This window comes from Talpa occidentalis, unplaced genomic scaffold (genome assembly GCF_014898055.3).
Source record: "Talpa occidentalis isolate TD23 unplaced genomic scaffold, MPIMG_talOcc4v2.1 talOcc4.6, whole genome shotgun sequence".
In the NCBI taxonomy this organism is placed as follows: domain Eukaryota; kingdom Metazoa; phylum Chordata; class Mammalia; order Eulipotyphla; family Talpidae; genus Talpa; species Talpa occidentalis.
Genome location: NW_023604972.1, coordinates 91,388,186 through 91,410,006, shown reverse-complemented (window position 1 = coordinate 91,410,006; position 21,821 = coordinate 91,388,186). Strand labels below are relative to the sequence as shown.

Sequence of the window (21,821 nt, the reverse complement as noted above, 5' to 3'; positions counted from 1 at the left end):
CAAACAGTCCCAAATAATACCTGTTCTTCCTCAGGTGTCTCAGTTTACTCAGCAGTAAAGAGGCCCAAAGGTCTATGGTAAAGGACTATGGTGTCTTAGTGGTGGGAGTTGGTGTGGTGACATACATTTAAGAAGGTGTGAACTTATTCCACTACATCATACACAGTATTACAAATCAATGCAACCTAAATTAAAGATAAATACTTCCCTAAGTCAGCAATATATGTAGCCAATACTATACACATCTTTGAGCACTAAGTGTCCCCTCTGCTGAGGAAAACTGACACTTTCTCCATTATTACAAAGCAAATTAATAGAAAAAATCATTTTTTCCCCAAGAACAAAATATTTTTACACTTTTACAAACTCTCCAAATATCTTGGTTTATGAAATACACTGTCTTTATACTAAGGAAAGCTTCAAAATGTGTGTAACTTAGTCATGTACTTTGCAAAATGTTCATTATGTGCAGAAGGTAGCATATGACTCTAAGAAGATAAAAAAAAAACAAACAGAAAAATATGTAGATTATCCACCAGTCTCATTATATGCACAAATCTTGTGGGAGAAAAATATATACAAATTTAAAAATATTTTGAATGAATTATCAAAGTTATCATTGGTTTGCAAAGGAAAAATCTCTGTATTCTTGAAGCAACCACTTATACAGTTGTTGGGAAAGGCAGTCACTGCAATATTACTAGTCTATTGACATATGAATTCGACCTGGGCAACAGGAGGCTCCTTGCCCACCCCCTGTCTTTGGAACAAGTATTCTGCTTTCCTTCCCTAAACCCAGAAACTGCTCCAAGGACACACTCTTGAGATAGAATTGTGCTGAGACCATTTGGATGGTGTACACAGAAACTTTTAAGATTTGGTGGACAGGTGTGGAAAACTCTCTTATTTTGCAGTCATCTAGGATGAAGTCTTGAAGTATGCTTTCTTGTTCATTAAAATGGTCACCTACCAATATAGAATGGTATGCCTCTTTCTGGGGGCCAATTCTAGGTTATATCCAGGAAGCTTCTGGGGAAGTTACAACCCAACAATAATCTTTTCCTCTAATGCTTTATATTCCCATTCACATTAGTTGTGATTTTAAAGCACTATTATTTGTAATTAAGGAAGATGTGTTATAGTTTTCTGATCTTCTCTTTCATCAAAACTGTGTTTTGCTGTGTGGGCACCACACCACAGCTGATATGCTTTTCAAATTCATAACTGGACACTATCTCCTTTACTTCCTTATTTATTATTTTATTTTGTTTTTTTTTTATATTGTTACTACATATTCATCTTGTGTTAGGTACCCCAGAATGTCGCTAATAAGAATAAAATTCTCAAGCATGAATCAGAAATTTGATATTTTTGCTATTTTTTTCCATATCAAGGCAGAGTTTCTCATACTTCCCTAATTCAGCCACTGGGTTTTTCCAAGTTTGTGGATTCACACAAAATAAATGCCTTAAGCTCTTTAAAGAAAATGACCACCAATGGGTGTACTATGCCATTACTCTTGGCTAATAGAAAAAAACTTCTGTAAATTCAACAAAAACAAGGAACTTATAAAATGAACCTTTTATATCTTAAGAATCAGGCTTGCTACCTGGTTAAACATGCTGTTAACACAGATCAATAAAACATTTACTTGAAACACTCTCATCCTGGATTTAAGAGCATACTTCAATGGTTCAAACTTTTAATTAGTTAATAATAGGGTAGGGCCAGAGCTATTTCTTGCTTTAAATTAAATTTTCAGAGGAAAAATACATTTATGAATGCTCTCTGCCAAAGGAACAGTGTTCCGCTTAAAACAGTACCCATTTCCTAGAAGTAAAACATTAAAGCAATCATCTATGAGATTACAGATGTGTGTTCCCTTCTCTTCTGGATTTAAAAGTTAAAAATTACATTTCTAAGAAATAGCATTGTGGCTCCTCAGGCTGACATGAAGACAGAAAAGGATATGTATTATGGGGTGATTTCTTGACATTGAGGTCCTCTAAAGTGGTAAACATGTACAATTATGAAAAAATAAACACTTTACTGTAAAATAAGAAGGAGAAAAATCTTACCCGAATCCAGAAAGTAAGCGACAGAAGAGAAAGAAGCCATAACCTTGGACAAATGAAGAAAGGAAGGCAAAGAATCCGTTGACAGACATGCAAATCAGAAGAGACTGTTTCCTTCCCACTTTGTCTGCCAGTCCTCCCCAGAAGAACGCCCCCACCATCATCCCGAGGTACACTATGCTGCCTGCAACACACAGAAAACAAAGAAACACATCAGAGAGGGGGAGCAAATGACATATGAAACAGCAAATGAACAAGGGACAAAATACATTCCAGCATTTTGCATGGTAACTATGTCCTTTAAAATATGTCCTTCAGGATGCAGAAATCAGCTTTCAACTTGGAGAGTAAGCCCTATGAGCTACCTTTGGTGGTCAAAACCCAAGGCAAGGCGAAAGACAAAACAATCATGTTCTCCCAGTCTCTTGGAGATGGGTACAGGAGCAGGTGTGAGGAGTCTCCACACAGAACAATACTGGAGTCTGACTCACAGTCATGTCACCTTTGGTCTGAGCGCCCCACCTAGACCATTGTCAAGGGCACCCAAGTGGATCCTCCAGCCTGCTTCAAATCCCTGCCTGCAGCAGATGACCTGTGTCCAGGTCAACCAAAGACTTCCATGGATTCTTTCTCTCTAGTCCCTCCTGAAAGCCCTGGTTCTTCCTTTAGAGTTAGGGAAGAGGGGCTTAAAGATTACAAGAGTTAATATTAAAGTAGTTTTACACTCTGCCAGGAGAGACAACAAACTTTTTCTTGGAGTCAGGGTCTGGAGGCACCCAAGGAAAAGGGAAATAGCCATTAGTAGATTAGGAAATGTTAACACTTGTCATGGGTGGTTTTGCTTCCATAAGGGAAACAAATGGACAATTTAGAGTAAGCAGATGTTCCTATTGATGTAGGGACATGTCACTCTGAGTGTACACAAATTTTCTAATTCACTTGCTTCTTTAAAAAAAACAAACAAACAAACCCAGATGGAAGCTCTGTCTAGATTGTCAGGATGAGATCACATTTGGTATGGTATGAGTTACCTCAGAAGGGATTCTGAAAGTGTGTGCAACAGCTAGAGGAATGGCGTGATTAATAGATGAAAGTTTGCTACATCTGGATGTAGTATTAAAAAAACTGCTACTTTTTTCTTTTGTCTGTTTTTGCCTTCTCTCTTGCTGCACCAAAGCACCATTTGAACAGACCCTATTCAAAGCACTTTCAAGGTGCTCAGCAGCTAAAAAAGAAAACACTTTTTTATTTATTGCTTTAGATTAATTTGGCAAATATCATATTTGAACACTTACCCCAAATTAGTTTGCTTAACTCATAGTTAATAGACCAATATGAGATCCAGGAGAACACTTGGCAAACTATGGTGACTCCCACATCCTGCCTCCGGGTACTGCTGCCTGCAGACAGTGCAGTGCAGACAGCTATAGTGAGTGGCGAATGTGAAACAGTTGTACAATGAGACAAAACAAAAGTTGTTTTTATTTAAACTGAAGTACTGCAACATGGCAGGATATCATTCTTTCCCTGGGTGTGGAAGGTTATTTTTTTCCATACTACAGACCAACCATACAGAGAACATCCTTCCTAGTAAAGAGATTACTCATAGCCAAGACCCAATGCATGTCTAGAAAAGAATTTAAAGAACATATAAGCACGGGGCAAAGGGACTCCAAAAGCAGACAGGTCTACCTAGGGAAGTGCATGACAGCATATCTTGTTTTTATTGCCCAAGAGACTCAGGTTTGTCATTCATGCCTCTCAAAAGAATAGCCAGCAGCTAAACTTCACATAAAATCAGTGTCTTTAGACATGCCTACAAATGGGAACGTGAGTGTCCACAGACAGACTGATTCGTGGCTTTTGTGATCTAAAGACTTGAGAGACTTCCTCAGAGCTCCAGCCTTCAGAACAACAACAACAACAAAAAATGGTAACAATCACTTGCTGAACACTGAGCTAGTTCTAAGTGTTTGTATAATGTCTTTTATTAATAATTTTTTTATTTGGGCCTCCCTTGTGGCACAAGGGGGTTAAACACCGCACTATGAAGCAGTCCTCAGCCTCTGCAGCACGAGTTCCATCCCCGGCCAGCCAGAGAGGAACCCACATGGCGCAGCAGACCTCTTCTGTCTTGCCCGCTGCTCCCCTCAGCAGTGTATTTCAGTCAGTCTGCCTGTTCTGTTCTCCACTCTGTCTCTGGTGGATCCTCTCACCCCCCATCTCTGGCCTGTACCCCAGCTCTTGTATGCATAAATAAATCTTTAAAAAATTTTTATTTTGTATATTTTTTTATTTTATTTATTTTATACAAGCCCTGGGTACAGTCAGAAGCGCGGGAGGGTGAGAGAATTCACCAGAGCCAGAGCGGGGAGCAGAGCAGGCAGAAGGACCGAAGTGCACTGCTGAGGGGAGCAGCGGGCGGCAGGAGAGGTCTGCGCGCCATGTGGACCCTCCTCTGGTGGCCGGGGAGCAGCCGGGGATCGAACCGGCACTGCAGAGGCTGTGGGCAGCTTCGCAACCAGCGCTCAACCTCTGCGCCACCGGGGAGGCCTATTTTGTATATTTTTTACATCATTTTTTCATTTTTGCACAACATATGCATTTTCATCTTGGTTATAGTCCCCATACAATTCCCACCCCCTTTGTTTTGATCCTACTCCCTCCTCCCCGGCCCCTCCCCCATAGTGTGTCTCTGGTTGATAGTTGCTTGTTGAGTTTGATTTTTACTTTATCATAATTAGTCTTTTTCCTGGTCCCTTATTTAGGTTTTCTAAATTCCTGCTATGAGTGAGACCATCCGGTATTTTTCTTTTTCTTTCTGGCTTATTTCGCTGAGCATGATCCCTTCCAGCTCCATCCATGTTGCTGCAAATTGCATGAGTTTATCTTTTTTGATTGCTGGGTAATATTCCATGGTGTATATGTACCACATTTTCTTGATCCAATCATCTATTTTGGGGTATTTGGGTTGTTTCCATAGCTTAGCTATTGTAAACAGTGCTGCTATAAACATAGGGGTGCAGGTGCCCTTTTGAATTAATGTTTCTGTGTCCTTTGGGTAAATACCTAGGAGTGGAATTGCTGGATCATATGGAAGCTCCATCTTTAGTAGGTTGAGGAACCTCCACACAGCTCTCCATAGTGGTTGGACCAGTTTGCACTCCCACCAGCAGTGCAGGAGAGTTCCTTTTTCTCCACATCTCACCAACATTTGTTGTTGCTAGTTTTTTTAGTATGTGCCATTCTTTAATGTATTTGATCCTTATAACAGCCTTCTGAGGGCAATACTATGGAGTCCCAATTGTTTGGTGAGAAAGGGAAGTATGAGAAGTTAATGATTTGACCACAGAATTAAGTTGAGATTCGGTCCCAGTGGCAGTTCTTTCTATGGCACTTGAGTCCTTGAACAGTCCTGGCTGCCCTGCTGTGAAGACACCCGTTTGTCCAAGCTCCTGTGTGGCAGTATCATCTAGAATGGAAAGCAGTGCCTTAAATGTCTGAGGTGTCTCCTCCCTGGGCACCACCTTCACAGAATGAGTTAAGCCCAGATTAGTAAAATGATTGACAGGAGCGTAGGGAAACGCTGCCATGCTCTCCCCAACACATGGCAAGGGGTTCACCACTCACTGCCACACATTCCAACAGAGCACATCCCCTGGGCGGAGGGAGGGAATCACTGCTGAAACAGCTTGGTTGTACCAGAGGAAAGTGGAAATCCACCCCTTGCTAAAAACACACAGACTCCAGCACACAGTCCCAGAGGAGGACATCTTTGCTTTTCTGGAGCAGGAGGGACGATGCTCCCACAGGACTGGTCTCCACGCCTGTGCTCCTCCTCTCACTGGCTGCCTGTCACTGTCTTTGCTCCCTCAGCTCTGCGCTTTATGAAGTGATGACTCCAGTGCTATGAGGACCCTGTCTGCGATGCTAACGCTTGGGCACCAGCAATAGTGTGAGAACACAGTCCCACATGGGAGCTTTGAGAAGCTCTAAAGTAGTAAAGGTTGAAGGAGCTGAGCTTGCCCTTGCCTTCTGCCACTGACTTCTGTGGAAGAGCCTTAGGGACTGGACGTGGTAGAAAGTCCTCTATTATTAGCACCTTGTACCTAAAGTCACTTGAAATATCATTTGTTAGGGGTTTTAATATATAAAAGAGTGAAATTCAAATGGCCATCCTTCAATTCCCCCAGACACCTCTATTAATATGTAATAGGCCCTCACTTCATCGATAGGCTCTTAGAAACTATGATTTTAGGTGAAACAAAGTCTAATGAAAGCAGGTCCTCAAATAAGGTCAGTTTGTTCAACACTAGTGGGGACTTGTTTTTCTCATCAACATTATAATGAAGTGTTGTTGATAAAATGATACTTGAGGACCTGTTATATATATTATATACAGGTATAAATTATGTATGTGTGTGTATATATATATAAAACTATGCCTACCTATATAAAAATGTCTACAAATGAAAATAAGTCTCCTTTTCCCTTGGTCCTCTTCCCAAAGGTATTGCTGTCAATTTTTTCAAGATTTGAATTCAGCTGGGCCTTCAAAAGGTTGAACCTGACCAAAGAAATAAATGCAAACTAAGACTCACTTTTCTTCTATCCCAGCTCTGGTTCAGGCCTTTCTAGGCCTGTCCAGTTGTTCAGGTTTTCAGACGACTGTAAGCAGCCTCCAGCATGACCGCCCCATTAAGGTATTTTCTAACATGGGTCCTGAATCCATTTTATTTAATTATAGCCTCATTTCCCCTGATAAATATCACATTTCCATTTCTGCCTCTTTGCTAAGCTGCTTTTGATTCTTTTTGACAATTTCAAAGGGAGAAAGAACATCCTTTTCCCCCAATACCAATTTAAATGCATTTAAAATAAGCAGAACAATTTTAAGAAATGGTAAATACTGTTTTTCTCATAGTAAATTTTAGCCCATAGGTTTTTATTTTTATTATTTAAAAAAATTTACTTATTTTTTTCTTACATCATTGTGACCCCCATAGTTCTTCTACCACCGTTTCACTCATGAACCATCACCATATTTCCTTGTGTCCATCTCTCCTCTGTTTTGCTCCCCTCCTGCCCTCTCCTTTGCTGTATGCCTCAGATTATGGTCAGCTTGCTAGTTTTGATTTTTCTTGACCTTTTGTTTAGTTTCTCTAGATTCCACATATAAGTGAGACCATCTGGTGCTTATCTTTTTCCTTCTGACTAATTTCTCTAGTCAATAGGTCTTTTAAAATTGTTTTAAGAATTTCAGTTATCCATGGCTAATGCAATACTCTATAATTCACTGTGCCATTTATTTACAAATTGATTTTCAATGAAAAACCTTCTGTGGTGGTATTCTGTATTCAATGATATGCAATCTTCATGAGGCAAGGATCACACTCACCTTTTACATAAGGGTATTTCTTAGGCTGGAACAAAATTTTAAGTCAAAGTAAAATAAAAATAAATCTAAGAATAACAATGACAGCCTGGAAAGAGTTATTGAGAAGAATAACAAAATATGATCTATTGTTTTCACTGGATTAAAAAATGGTTTGTTGCCCAAATTATGCTTAATATTTTTTAGTTATTACTCCTTTTATAAAATATGTCCATTTATTCTCTCCAAGGTAGGGCTTTCTCCTACAAACTTATGTTATACCTACACTTAGCCAACTTTTACTTTAAAAGCTTGATGAATTAGTAAATCCTCTGAAAACACATTGCCAACTATTCCTTGATCTTTTCCCCTGACTTTACCCATTTTCTTTCTGCTTCCAGCAACAGCATTTTAGGCTTAATCTTTTTACACTCAACCTGATATATGTCAGTTTTGCTTTTTACTAATTATGTATTTAATTAAGCATCAATTGCATAAATAATGAAATATGAGTGTTAAAGGAATAGGAAATATGCATATGAGATTTGGGAATATGAAAACTAACTCGAGAAAAACTTGGGAGAGAAGAGTTGAGAAAAAGAATACTGCTATTAAGTAGTATAAATACGACCCTAAAAGACAGAAAAATCATAGTGATGAAAGGTTCTGTGATTAGACTGAGGAATAGGTATCTCTCAGTTTTCACTCCACCTTTAAGAAATTAAAATTGAGGGCCTCCCTGGTTGCCTAGAGGGTTAAGACTCAGTGCACTACCACTGTGGAGGCCCACCGCAGCAGTCTGAGTTCGTCTCTGGCCAGCAAGCTAACCCACATATATGCAACAGACCTCCCCTGTATCGCCCACTGCTCACCTCAGTTGTGTATTTCAGTAAATCCACCTGTTCTGCTCCCCACTGTCTCTAGTGAATCCTCTCACTCCCCGCACCGCTGGCCTACACCCCATTTCTTGTACGTAAAAATAAATAAAATATTTTAAAAAGAAGAAATTAAAATTGAAAATCAAAGCTATATAATGACTGTGGTGATGCAGGAAAGACCATGGGACTTTAGCGAGAAGATGCCTACACAAGAAAGTCTTTGTTCCTGTATTCAAAGAATACATGCTCTATGTTAAAACATGATGGCTAGGTACATACCAATGTGTTGCAAGTTTTCTAGCTTTTACCAGCTTCTCCATTAATTGACCAATTACCATTCTGGATTTAATTAGCTAAAGGAATTTCTACCTTGCCTCAGAAGATCCCTGAAGACATGTTTTATGGTTAAAGAAATCAGGTTTCCATAAACCACTGGAACAATCACCAGTTACCCACTGACGGGTTTATCTTATTACCAAAGTCAACACTGAAAACGACATTTCCTAAGGTCAGTGCCAGCACTCACAACCTGTCTCGGTCCTACTACCTCAAAGATTCCTTTCCTTTTCGTTGCATACTGGAAAAATTCCTGGGGTAAGAGTCAAATTACCCAAGATGACTTCTTTAACACTAGTTGTAAGATCTCAGCCAGTCTTTCTACTTCCTCCCATGTCAAATACTAGGGCTGGGCTAGGTGTTGGTCAGCCCTGCAAAGCTGGCACAGTCTTTCCCGTCTTTGGGAAGGAGACTGCTGTTATTTGCAGACCTCTTGCATATCCTCCCCATCCACCCACTAATGTGGCAGCTCTCACAGTTGCTACCCTGTGGACACTGCTCCTAGAACCCCCAAATCATTGGCTTATGAATATGGTCTTCCTTTGACCAGAGACTCCAGTGACCACTTTCCTTCCTGCTGCCCCTGCACCCACCCACCCAATGCCAAGAAAGCTGCCCCATCTCCCTCTTTATCTATGATTTGCTAATTCTCTTCATATTGAATTCTGTGATTGAACTAGGAATGAAAACATAAAACTCAAGTTCAATACTTGTTCTATTGGGTTTCACTGAATGTGCTGAGAAGTGGACACATTATTAAAGCAATGAGGGACAGGGAAAGAAGGAAGACTGTTTTTAACCATGGCAATATCCTTCATCTTCACCTTCACTCCAGTACCACTTAGCACCCTGAATTAGGGGTCAGGCAGGAAATAGCTGTGCCAGGCTCTTAAAACAGGTGGCCTCAATGTAAATCATTGCTCTACCATTTAGGAACCAATTGATCCTGAGTAAATGACTCCATTTCTTTTTTAAAACAAGATTTATTTTATTTGTGCATCTAAGAACTGAGGCATAGGCTAGCAGAGTGGGGGGAGTGAGAGGATTCATCAGAGACAGTGGGAGAAGAACAGAAAGATCTACTGAAATACACTGCTGAGGGGAGCAGCAGGTAAGACAGGAGAGGTCTGCGGCGCCAAGTGGGTGAGCTCCCTGGCCAGGGGGATGGAACTTGTGCTGCAGTGACTGCTGATAGCTTCACTGTGCTGAGACGTAACCCTTTGCACCATCAGGGAGGCCCCCAAATGACTCAATTTCTTTATGCCTCAATTACCCCTTCTATACAATGGGGCTGATAATCCTATCTACTTCTGAGGGTGTTTTAGGGATTACATGTAATAAAGCATGTAGCACTGTGTGAAATATAATTAACATTACTACTGGTGGGAAGTAAAGAAAGAAAAGAGGGGGAAATGATGATGGAAAAGAGCGGGAAGACAAGGAGTGTGCTCTGGAATGGTGTAGAAAGTGACATGATAGCTGGTGGCTTCCTTCAGCTCAAATTCTGAAGGGAAACTACCGAAAATAGCACTAGGAGGAGTAAACCAATTTTTTTAAAACTCAAAAACTTATATTTTTATAAGTTTTTATAACTTGAAACTATTTAAATACATAATTAATAGACCTTTCCTAAAACCAATGCTTCACTTTTTCCAATGACTATTTTAAGTAGCCACAAATAAGAGTCATTGAGTGTCCAAATGTATCTATAGACTTTCACAAAATCAAAGTAAAGAAAGTAATAATATCAAAGGTATATGTACAAGTGGAAAAAAAGGAAACCCTTTCTAATTTGCATTGGAGAACATTTGCAACAGAAGTCAACTCACCCTCACCAGAAAGAACTGTAAATATCAGATGCTCTTCCAGAACACCTTTGACTTTTACATTTGGAAAGTCTGACATTTAAGTCTGTTGGTCCAGGCAGAGCCTGGTACCTGCTTGTACAGGCAAGTAATGCCAGGTGAAGCAACACACTACTTGTCACTTAAGTCCACCAGAGCACTAAACAGTATAATAAGCTATTTTCACTGAAACCAGGGAGCAAACTGCAGAAGGAGAGTTCTAATATGGAAGCCCAACGAATTTGCTAATATCTTTCCTGGCTGGTACACAGCATGCCCACTGGACGGCGGACAAGGTATTAAAATATTTTTTGCACAGATGGTTCTGCAGGCCTCCAATAGGGCAATTACAGCCCATTTGGTATTCCAAGCAGTACGAAGGTGTAGGAATCACAAGTATCACAGAAAGTCACTTTGTGGTCCCCCGTGGATATCACATATCAGTTCCACACCAGTAGGGCCTCGTCTCTGCAATCCCCTACCCCAACTCTTGTGGTGAGGGTGAGAAGTATGTCATAAACTGAACCTTTTCTCAATATACCAGTCACTGAGCCGACCCATGAAGCAGGACATTATTACTGCCCCTGCTCTTAGTTCTGAATTCAGCTCTTTGAAGCTCGTGGTTGAGCTTCTGCTATAACTAGGTATCTTGCAAGGTAAGGAGAGAGGGCAGGGGAACATGGAACAGTGAGGAGAGAGCCACTGACGTGGAGTGGGTGTGCCCCTTCCTCTCAAGCAGTTCACAGCCTAGTGCACTGGTTTTGGACAGTGGGGACACATTAGGATCATCTGGAAACTTTTGGGGGGATGAAGGAAGGGGCAGACCACACCCAGGTATTCTGGTTCTAGACAGGGCTCTACAACAAAAACTATACTTTGGTGAGAATCATGATGCGATCTATATACCTGAAACCTGTATGTTATAAACCAATGCTACTACAGTGAGAATTAAAAATAAAACAACAAACTTCCCAAAGGATTCTGATATGAAGCTGGGACTTTGAACCTTTGGTTTCCTGGGAAATTAAAAACATACAAAATGTTAATTACTACAAAACGAAGCACATGCTATAATTAAGGAGGGTACCTTATGCTTAAGAGCAGGAGGGAAGGAAGGTGCAATTTAATTAATTCTAGGAAATTCTGAAAAGCTTTCCCATAGAACATAAGCACAATGACTTTGCTGAGTTTTGAACAATGAATGTGATTTCTCCAAGTAAAAGGGGAAACGTCCAAGAGAGGGAACAGATGGTGTCCAAAGGCTTGGAGGTGCCTCTGAGCACAGCACACTGGAGGGGGTGTGTGTGTAGGAGGGGTGGAACATTTAGCTCACAAGCAGGGCCAACAGTGGCATCCAAAGCTGGATGACAATGGCAAGCTGGAGTCACCCCAAGGAGCTAGAATTTATCCTTTGGGAAACTAATAGACTGGACATCATCCACACCTGAAAATATCATACCAACAACTATGAAGGAGGAACTGCAGGCGAAAAGAGGGAGGGAACAGGAGGGCTGAACTGCTGGGAATTGTAACCTGAGGTGCCAGCAGTACAAAATTTAAGGACGCACTCGCTCTTGGGCACCTGCTCTGCATTTGCACAACCCTAAGAAGGAGTGCTTCCTTTAATTTTGTGCCCTGGGCATCTCACTCTCCAAACCCTTGTCCTGGGAGGAAGACCAACTCAAGAAACTGCACTGACAAGTGACTACAGTAGCTCAGGGGAGAAATGATGGCACCTGATCAAGGCTGGAACAGCAGGCATGGGGAAGAGCAAGGCTGGACGTGTTTTGTGGAGGCAGAATCCACAGTTCTTATAAACTGAGGGGTGAAGCAAGGAAGAGCTGAAGCTGACACTGAGGATTCTGATTTGGGATAGGTCAGAATAAAATTAAGAAGGTATGTAAGGGGAAGACAGGCCTGATGCGGCAATTATCTTGAACGAGTGAGCAAGATGCTCACATCAGTAAGTCTTCTTATACTGCATGTGAAAAGGCAGAATAGGGAGGCAGTCCAGATGATGCATGCAGATCAATAAAGTAATAATCAATACTGCTGATCATCAGGGAACATTTCATAAAGGAAGGTGGGCGTGGGTTGAACCTCAAAAAATAAAAGGAGAGTGAATTCATATTCAGGCAGGATGCCATTTTTGTTTGCTCTTAGACATGCACCACAGTGCTGAGGGTGGTCTGGGGTGGAAGCAAGCTTGGAAAGGTTGTAAGGTTAGAAGAGGGAGGAGCCTGGTTAGATCCTCCGGGCTGGGGGTGTGGAGAAGCACAATTAGGCTACATGAGTAAGAGAAAAATCTTTAAACATCAAGCTAAAAATTTTTAAGTCAATTACATAGACAATGGGAAGTCACTTAGGGGTTCCTAAGTGGGGAATGAATGCAATCAAAGCCCTACTGTGAAAAGACCAGAACGCTTTAGGGCAGACTGGCAAACTTTTTCTGTAAAGGGCCAGGGAGTAAATATTCTAGACATGCAGGCTACAGTGACTCTGTTGCAAAGACTCAATTCTGCTGTTGCAGAATGAAAACAGCCTGAGAGACTATGTTATCAAAGTTGGACAAAAAACAGAGAGAGGGTCGATTTGCAGATTTGCAGGTCCAGACTGCAGACCCTGCAGACCCTGCAAACCCTACAGAATTTGCCTGTAGCCGTGCTGAGGGCAGGTGTGTGCTTCATTGAAGAACAGGAGAGTAGATGTATGTGAGAGGCTCCTAAAGTTTAACAAGGCTAGGGTGACAAAGAGCAGGAACAGCTTGGGTGGTGGCAGCAGGAAGGGCAGTAATGAGTCTCATGAAATATGGGATTTCTCTGTAAGAAGGAAAGAGAGGACAGAAACCCACAGGTCAGCCCTTGATACATGCCACATATAAAGGAGACAAAGGCAGAGATATGAAGGGTGGGTGAGCTGGGGGGCTCTTGTGGAAGCACTGAGTCACTCACGGTGTTCTGTGCTGCCCAGACAGCAAACAGTACAGTCAAGGTGGCTACAGGTGAACCCTGAAAACCAAAGGACAAGCTGCTTATGCCTTCTGAGTGCAGACATACAGAGAGGAAACTGAGGTCCCGGTCAGTTTTGCAGAATTTTCCAAGAAGAGTTCTGAGAGATGATGTCCGGGAAAGAGAAGTCTAAATGTGATGAAATGGCAAAGGCAGACACAGTACACTGTGGTCAGGAAATGAAGGATGATGGACCAGCTCAGGAAGGCAAGGTAAAGGATCCTAGTGCCCCCAAAAGATCACCCTCTGGATTCTTGCTCAGAATTTCACCTCAAGATCAAAACCCTGGCAGCCCTATCAGAGATGAGGCAAAGAAGCATGGTGAGATGTGGAACAACTTTAGTGACAGGGAAAAGCAGCCTTACAAGAAGGTGGCAGAGCACAAGTATGAGAAGGATGTCACTGACAATAAGAAGAAAGGACAGTTGAATGGTGCAGAGTCTGGTTAAAGTTGCCAGGAGCAAGGAGGAAGGAGATTAGGAGGGGGAGGATGAATTAAAAAAAAAAAAACAAAAAACTGCTTCTGTGCCTTCTTATAAAGTCCTCAAAGGAGGGGAGACCTCTCCTATCTGAGATGTGTCTGCTGTCCTCATTAGGCTGAATCCTACAACCAGAATCCAATCACGATCAGATTGTAGTGTCTCAGCGCACTCTAGGAAGTGTCAGGGGTTTACAACAAGTGGCCCTGGGTGTCCAGTGCACACAGAAACTGTACCAAAGGTGTACATATTTCCCAACATTTTTAAAGTGAAAGAGTTCTCATGTTGTCACTCTCTACACCTTGCATTTAAAGATGTTTTCTGGCATTCTCTTTTTAAAATTTGTACAGTGGTGTTCACTATATGGTGATTGGCTAGAAATCCTGAATCAGCAACTGTACACATCTAAAGTTTGTAAAAAGGACAAAATGACCAACATGAACTCTTGATGCCTTTACTTGGCGATGACACTGGGGAGGATGGTTTTGGAAGGTCTCAGGGAGTACAGCTGTGAGACTGGACCTGTGGATCCTGAGGTGGGAATCCATTTAGTTCAGGTTGTCTTGCTTTTGTATATAGTGACTCACCATCCCACTGCCACTCTTAGCTGTGAAAAAGAGAAATCAGCTGGCAAGAGGAGAGTTTGGATTTTTTTTGTTCAGTCCAGCAGTTGTATATTGGTTGTTTTTTAAACCAACTATAGACTCTTCATTGTCAGCAAAGCGAGAAGCCACAACATCAGTGAAAGTTCAAGAACTTTCTGAGTACTACATGCCATTGACAATGTTCTGTTATTCGTTTATTTTTAGCATGTTTAGAATGCTGGCATGCTTTTGAAGTCAAATAAAAACAAATAGTATTACATTTTAAGAAATGTGAGTAAGAAGTTAAGAAGAGGGTCCAGACAGAGGAGAGATCATGTCAGAAGAAAAGGAGGACAGCAAAGCCCCATCAACAACCCCCAGAGCAGGGAAGAGACCTCTGGGCTTGCCCTAAAAGAGGTGGGTGGTGACCCGTGGTCTTTGCAAGGCCAACATCAGTCCCTGAGTAATGATGAGAACAGAGAACAGGACACTAAAGCAGAGTAGGCAGTGACACCTGCAGTTCAAAGGAACAGAGGGGGACATGACTGGTGGACAAAGAAAAACAGGAACAAATGCACCAGCACAGGAGGGCAGTGAAAATAGAAAAATATCAAGCATATTTTCAAGGACATGAACACACCCTGAAGCCACAGCCACAACTATAACAGAGCACAGCAACAGTTTCTGCTCCTCAAAGTGTGGGCTATCAGGAAGAACAGTGCTACCATGTGTCCTGCTTCCAGGAAATACACAAAAAAACAGACTTGTGAGGAGTTTATTAATGACCCCAAGTTCGAGCATAACTGCAAGCAATAAAAAGGTTTCCAGAGAAGTCTCTTTTCTATAAGCACGGTGAACAAATAAAGCATAAAAATCTAAAAGGAATTGGTATTTTAGAGGCCCAGATCAAGGAAATGATCTTTGAGCTCTGTCTGCATCATACCTTTTGATATTTCAAGCAACAGAAAGGTCTGGAGGGGAAGGACTCCTGCCGCTTAACTTAGGCCATTTGCAGATATCTGGGATATGACTGCACTGCAGGAAAATGGGTCCAAAATGGACTCAAAGGTCACACTGTACTTGATTGGAAAATGATTATACTTGTCCTCCAAAACCCCTTTTCTAGAAAATTATATGCAAGTTTCTCTCTCTCTCTTTCTCTTTCTTTCTTTCTCTCTCTCAGTCTTTTACATTTAGGTGGCAGATGCCACAGCAAAAACCAGACAAGATTATAACAGATTCTAATAAATGTCTCCAAAAAGAAAATTCGGTAGTCTGTTGCTGATGTTCCAACATGACCTTCTGTTTCCCCAAACAGGCAGATACCTAAGTACCAGCCAGAACAATGACTGAGTAACTACAGGGATCAGCCCCGGACTAATGGATGTTGGTCATCATCCATTACTGCTGGAGAAGCTGAGGTGAATTCAGGGCAGAACTTCTTGACACGTGAGATTTATTTTGTCATTAGTGATGAAACATCATGCAAGAGCTCCTCAATCCCAAACTGTCAGAAGCAGACTTAGGGATTTCAGGGAAGGTGACCCAAATATTCAGGTGTTGACTCACAGTATTAAAGCTGTTATTTAGCAACTGATTATTTTTTATTATGATTATAAATGATTTGTGTTAAGCATGAGCAGTTAGCCACCTGCTTCTCAGATTAGGAAGGAAAAGATGTAATTGTTTTGAGAGTAAGGAAAAGGTAGGAATTTGAATAAATTATTTTATTATGGCTCAAGTCCAAAATAAAACTGAAGAAGTCCTCTAAAATAGCAGTTGCTTTTTGATTTTATGCTTTATTTGTTCACTGTGCCGACAGAAAAAGAGATTTCTCTATAGAAAAATCTTTTTAGTGCTTGCAGTTACGCTTGAACTTGAGGCAATTAGTAAATTCCTCATAAGCCTGTTTCTTGCACATTTTTTTCTCTAAGTATCTTAAAATAAAAATCAAGGCATGCTAAAAATCAAGCTGCCAATGATATAACCATTGGTACCTCAATCAAAAAATTTTTAAAATTTCAAGCCACTTCCCCCAAACCAAGTCACCCAAAAAGCTGTTGATGTCCCTTAAATGCACCATAATCATCCTTATCTCCAAAGCTTATCCAGTTAAGGTAAGATTTTACCTGGAACATCTTTTTTTTTTTTTTTTTTTTAAAGATTTATTTATTTATTTATACAAGCACTGGGCACAGTCAGAAGAATGGGAGGGTGAGAGAATTCACCAGAGACAGAGCAGAGCGCAGAACAGGCAGACTGACGAAGTACACTGCTGAGGGGAGCAGCAGGCGGCAGGAGAGGTCTGTGTGTCATGTGGGACCCTTGCCTGACGGCCGGGGATCAAACCAGTGCTGCAGAAGCTGCGGGCAGCTTCACCACCCAGTGCTCAACCACTGTGCCACCAGAGCGGCCTGGAACATCTTTTTCTTGCCTTTCATTCAAATTCAGTACCTTGGCCTTTACCTCCACATTTTGTATGAGGACACCCAAAATTACTCTAGTTTTCATGGGTAATGTCTGTATATTCTCACCCACATTCTGACTTGTATTATTTCTCAGTATTTCACTCCACCAGTCATATCTCCACAACTAATTTGCCATCTGACCCCTCATAGGATCTGTGTCTTAGAACATCTCATTCTGATACTCTGTGAGACTGTATTGTTCTAGGCACGTTTTAAATAGTGAAACCTAGCTAATTTAACTTGAATTTAACACAGAAGGTTTAACTTCAGCCATCATGCCTCTCACATACAAACTATGCAATTGATGGAACTCACATAAATCTGAAAATCTGATCACAAAATCTTGAGGGTCCCAAGAAAGTATGATATATGACATTTTGAGGCCTTTGTGTCTAGAAAAATGATTCCCAAATACACATTTACAGAACAGGTCTCATGAGAAAGTTTCCACCAGCCTATCATGAAATGGGGAGGGGGAGGAAAATGTCTTTTTCATAAAGAAAAATTCATGCAAATTTATTTTAAGAATATGTCCTTCCTATTATTTTGATGTGAACCTGCCTTTTATGAAATGATACTGAGTATAAAGGACAGTGTGTGTGTGTGTTGCTGCAATTATTATTTTTAAATTTCCTTCTTTAGAAAGACAAAAAGTTGAGTTTCTTATGTCAATTCATTTTTCTTTAATTTGACTCTACAATCCAAAAGACCGGAAGCCACTGGTATAAAATTTCAAATCTTGGGAACAGTATTTCAAAACTGCCTTCTGAAAAAATGGTTAAGTGAAGAAAAAATTCATTAAAATGAATTTTTAACAACATTTCTAGTAGAAATGCCTCATTTGTGCATTATGGTGATTATACCAGAGGCTGCTAGTTCTTTGACATGCCCCCCTAAGGAGTGGGTCCACGTTGCCTCTCCTTGACTCTGGGTGAACGCTTTACCAGTGGAATAGCACAGAGTGATGCTCGGTGATATCCAAGATGGGGTCATCATAGGCCATGCAGCTCCCACCTTGATCACCAGGACACTCAGAGGAATCCCTGAGCATCCATCTAAGAAGTCTGACTATCCTGAGAATGCCAACGGGAGGGGTCACAGATGGATACTGTCCCTGGACAGTCCCAGCGGAAGCCAGCCTCTCAGCAATTCTGGCCATCCTGAACAGTCTGTCTGCCTGCTAAATACCACCAAGCTCCCTCCAAAGGCCCCACAAAGAATAGAAGGACCAACGAGACAATTCCCATCCAAATTCCTAATCCACAAAAATGCAAAATGGCTATTTTCAAAGCTACTGAATTTGGGGACCGTTTGCTACACAATGACACATATGAAACACCACAACATATTCCATAAAACATTTCTAAAGACAGTTCATTCACGAAGATCCCCAGACTATCAGGAATACAGGATTAGGAATCATAAATATTTCTCCATTTTCAGTTTTAAGGAAGATCAAAATAGCTTAATTATTCAAATTTGTGTTAGTACTGCAATGTGCTTCAAAAGAAGAACATAATGAGCCCATCTATTAGACACTACCCTCCACCCCCCCCCACCCCCCCAAAGCCCTTCACCGGAGTGAAGCTAGACCACCCTCCCTCTGGTTACAATCAAGTCTTTCCAAGCAATCGCAGAAAAAGTCTTTTGAGGTGTTTTGTTTTTTCATTGTTTTTTTTTTTTTCCCCCATTTTGTTTGAATCAGTGGGGGAAAGAAGAATTAAGAAAGTGGGGACAAAGACTGAAGCAGAGTTATGGGTGGTGGCTGTGGTGGGTGATCTGATTTTAAGATGGGAGAGCAGGAGAAGACACGTGAACAAGCAGTAAGCACGTTCTCCCCAACAACAGCATATTAATCAGAGGGAAGAGCTCCTACAGGGAGGAGCACGGAGCATCACTCCCCGAGCTCCGGAGCGTGCTGGCTCAATGTGGCTGATTAATACAGCTCAGAGGTGGATGGAAGGGAACAACAGCTCATCTTAGGAAAGAGGGTATTTAGCTTGTTAGCTTCTCTCTTTGCATAATCACCTTCCTCAAAACTAATGCCCTCCAGGGTCTCCTCCTATTTTCCCATCTTTTAAACCCCATAAAAGGTAAATCAGCAATAGGTAAATTTGTCAAAATGACAAATCAGACAAAATGTGTTCAATCTTGACTCACTGTCGGGGGCAGAGGGGAGGGAAGAGCTTGCACAGAGAGTGGTCACAAGTGACAAAGTGCTCTTCCATCAGGCTGGAGACTTACGGCTGCGTGTGTGGACAAGCCGACAGTATCTCCTGTAGGGAATCAAGGGCTTTGTGCTACATTCATGTTCTCATTCAAACTTTAAGAGGACACCAGAGCCACCTGGGTCCTGCCCCATCCTAATGGAGAGAAGCTGCCAGAGGCACTACCGGACAAGCCTCACAGGACTGGACCATGACGGCCTGTCTTACCAATTCCAAGAACTGACTCACTAAAGCTCCGAGCTGTCAGGTTCCTTGTAATTCAGAAATTCCAACTTCTAGAAATAATGAATTTTATATTAGTTTCTAGAGTCTATGTGTTAATTGTTTTTCAATTTAAAATAGAACAATTTTTCTAAATTTCGGTGCACTCAGCTGCAGATCAATAAAGTGGCAAACATGAAACTGTCTAAATGTGGAGAAACTTTTAGCAACACTTAACCCTTCCATGTTAGATCCGACTTTCTCTCTGCAATTTGACAATTATAACTGTCACTGACGTCTGAACATTCACTACATATTTAGTGCCAATTTTTCTTTTTATTAAAACTATAGATGGGCCCACATGTAAATATACAGAGAGATATGTATCCTTCTAATTTAAAGGACAAGTTCTCTTTTTAATTGAGTTACACTGAACCCCTGGGCCTTTTGAGTCAAATAGAGTCATGGTCAGCTTTCTTTCTGTTTTTTTTTTTTTCCTCTTTTTTAAGATTTATTTGCATACACGAGCTGGGGTACAGGCCAGAGATGTGGGGGGGTGAGAGGACCCACCAGAGACAGAGTGGGGAACAGAACAGGCAGACTGACTGAAATACACTGCTGAGGGGAGCAGGGGGCGAGTCAGGAAAGGTCTGCAAGGGGTTAAGAACCGCACTATGAAGATTTCTTTGTCTTATAACACCACCAAGCAATGAGATTACAATTTTAGGTACCTACTTGTTGTTGGCAAACTCTAACCTCTAGGGGGAGCCATAGACTTCCCTCTCATTTCGCTCAGCACAGAAGTAGAGCTCAGATTCTGTGAAGGATAAAATGGAAACTTCGGAGACTTAAAAACAAGGCCGGTGCAGTTGTGTGGTGAAATGATCTCTTATTTGGATTCTCCCTCCTCCCTTCCCTCCTCCCATTCTCCTTTACTCTTTGTTTCTCTCCCCCCCTTCTCTTAAGAACTGTGATCTGTCTGAGATTTAAACTTACTTGAAAGCTAAGTCTAAGGGATGATGGTAGAAGACATGAAATTCCCAGCTCTGAGACAAAGGATTTTGATACAGTAAAAGTATTTTGATACAGCAAAGGATTGTGATAGTCACCAGACTGTCACATTGTGCTCACCAAGAAGGAATGGAGCAGGCAGCTGTATGGCCAGCCTCTGGCCTTGGTGTTATGTTAGATGGGTAAGAGAAGCCCGACTCCTCAGGGCAGAAGACCACATCTGAATTCAGAGACATATTTTAAGCCAGTAGCCAGGGTGAAGAGGTCAACATCAGGGGTTGACAAACTATGTTTTAGTACAGTCCATGAGCTAAGAATGTTTTCTTTTTTTAAATCTATTTAAAGGGCTATCACAAAAAAAATGTGCATGTGACAAAGCCCACAGTTGACCAGTTTAAAGTCTTTACCACCTAGTCCTTTTGTAGAAAAGGTTTATTGACCCTGTGGGAGAAAGGATGGCAGTATGGCAAATAGGATTCAGGATGTGTTCTCTCTCTCTCTCTCTCTCTCTCTCCCTCTGCCCCCTCCTCTCTTCTCTCTTTCCATCAAACTCACAAATAAGAGGCCTGCTGGAACAAGTGCATTATGACATTATCTTTCATTGTTACCTCCCATGCTGAACATAACAACAGAATCAGGTAGATTTTATAAAATGGGGTTGAAACGATGCCTGACCGTCACATCAACATTTTTGTGGGCAAGAGGTTTCTGACCATCATCCTACTTGTGCAGCTGATTCAACCCTCCAAATGACATTTTTTACTCATTTCAGGAAAATTCTTTTTCCCATTGACCACAATATCCTTCAACAAATTGACTTCACTATTCCACCAGCATGGTTTGCACATCCAGTCAAATTAACTGGCTACCTAGCAAGCTGATTCACCTAGTGCAACCTTTCTCAGGTCCCTCAAATTCCAGGGAGTATTGTTGCTAGGCTTAGTTTCCCAGCAGCATCTGCTACCTTTGTTAATTGGTTCAATGTCAATAAACCAGGTAAGAAAATTATTATCTCCAACCTTCAGTTGACACAAGATTTACCCAAACCTCTGCTAATCTGGGAAAGGTTTGATGTAGTTAATGGATCCCTTGGTGCCATGAGGCATTTAGTTTTGTTCTACCTTCTTTGATCCAGCAGTTCTCTTGGCTTTACAAACAAAATCCTAAGTGACAAGTCTGAGATAAAATCCACCTACTTAAGCCTTTGTAATACTGCTAATTCCCAATTTTTCACCACCCTACCACAGTTTCAGTCACGACTAAGAAGGCAGCTCTGAATATTACATCGTATATACATGCTAAATACAGTGTACTAGTCCCAGAGATCCGAGCCAA

The 21,821-nt window shown here is 41.4% G+C and overlaps 1 protein-coding gene and 1 pseudogene across 2 annotated transcripts in view; one reads left to right on the top strand and one right to left on the bottom strand.

The window, feature by feature from the left end:
• Nucleotides 1–21,821, bottom strand: part of SV2C (synaptic vesicle glycoprotein 2C) — a 385,830-nt gene that overhangs the window by 85,442 nt on the left and 278,567 nt on the right. For both annotated transcript variants that reach the window (XM_054687976.1, XM_037530198.2), the window contains one exon: nucleotides 2,079–2,259. In XM_054687976.1, the coding sequence (XP_054543951.1) occupies nucleotides 2,079–2,259 (181 nt within the window). The remainder of the gene's footprint in view (nucleotides 1–2,078; nucleotides 2,260–21,821) is intronic.
• On the top strand, nucleotides 12,459–14,088 carry LOC119261259 (high mobility group protein B3-like; annotated as a pseudogene).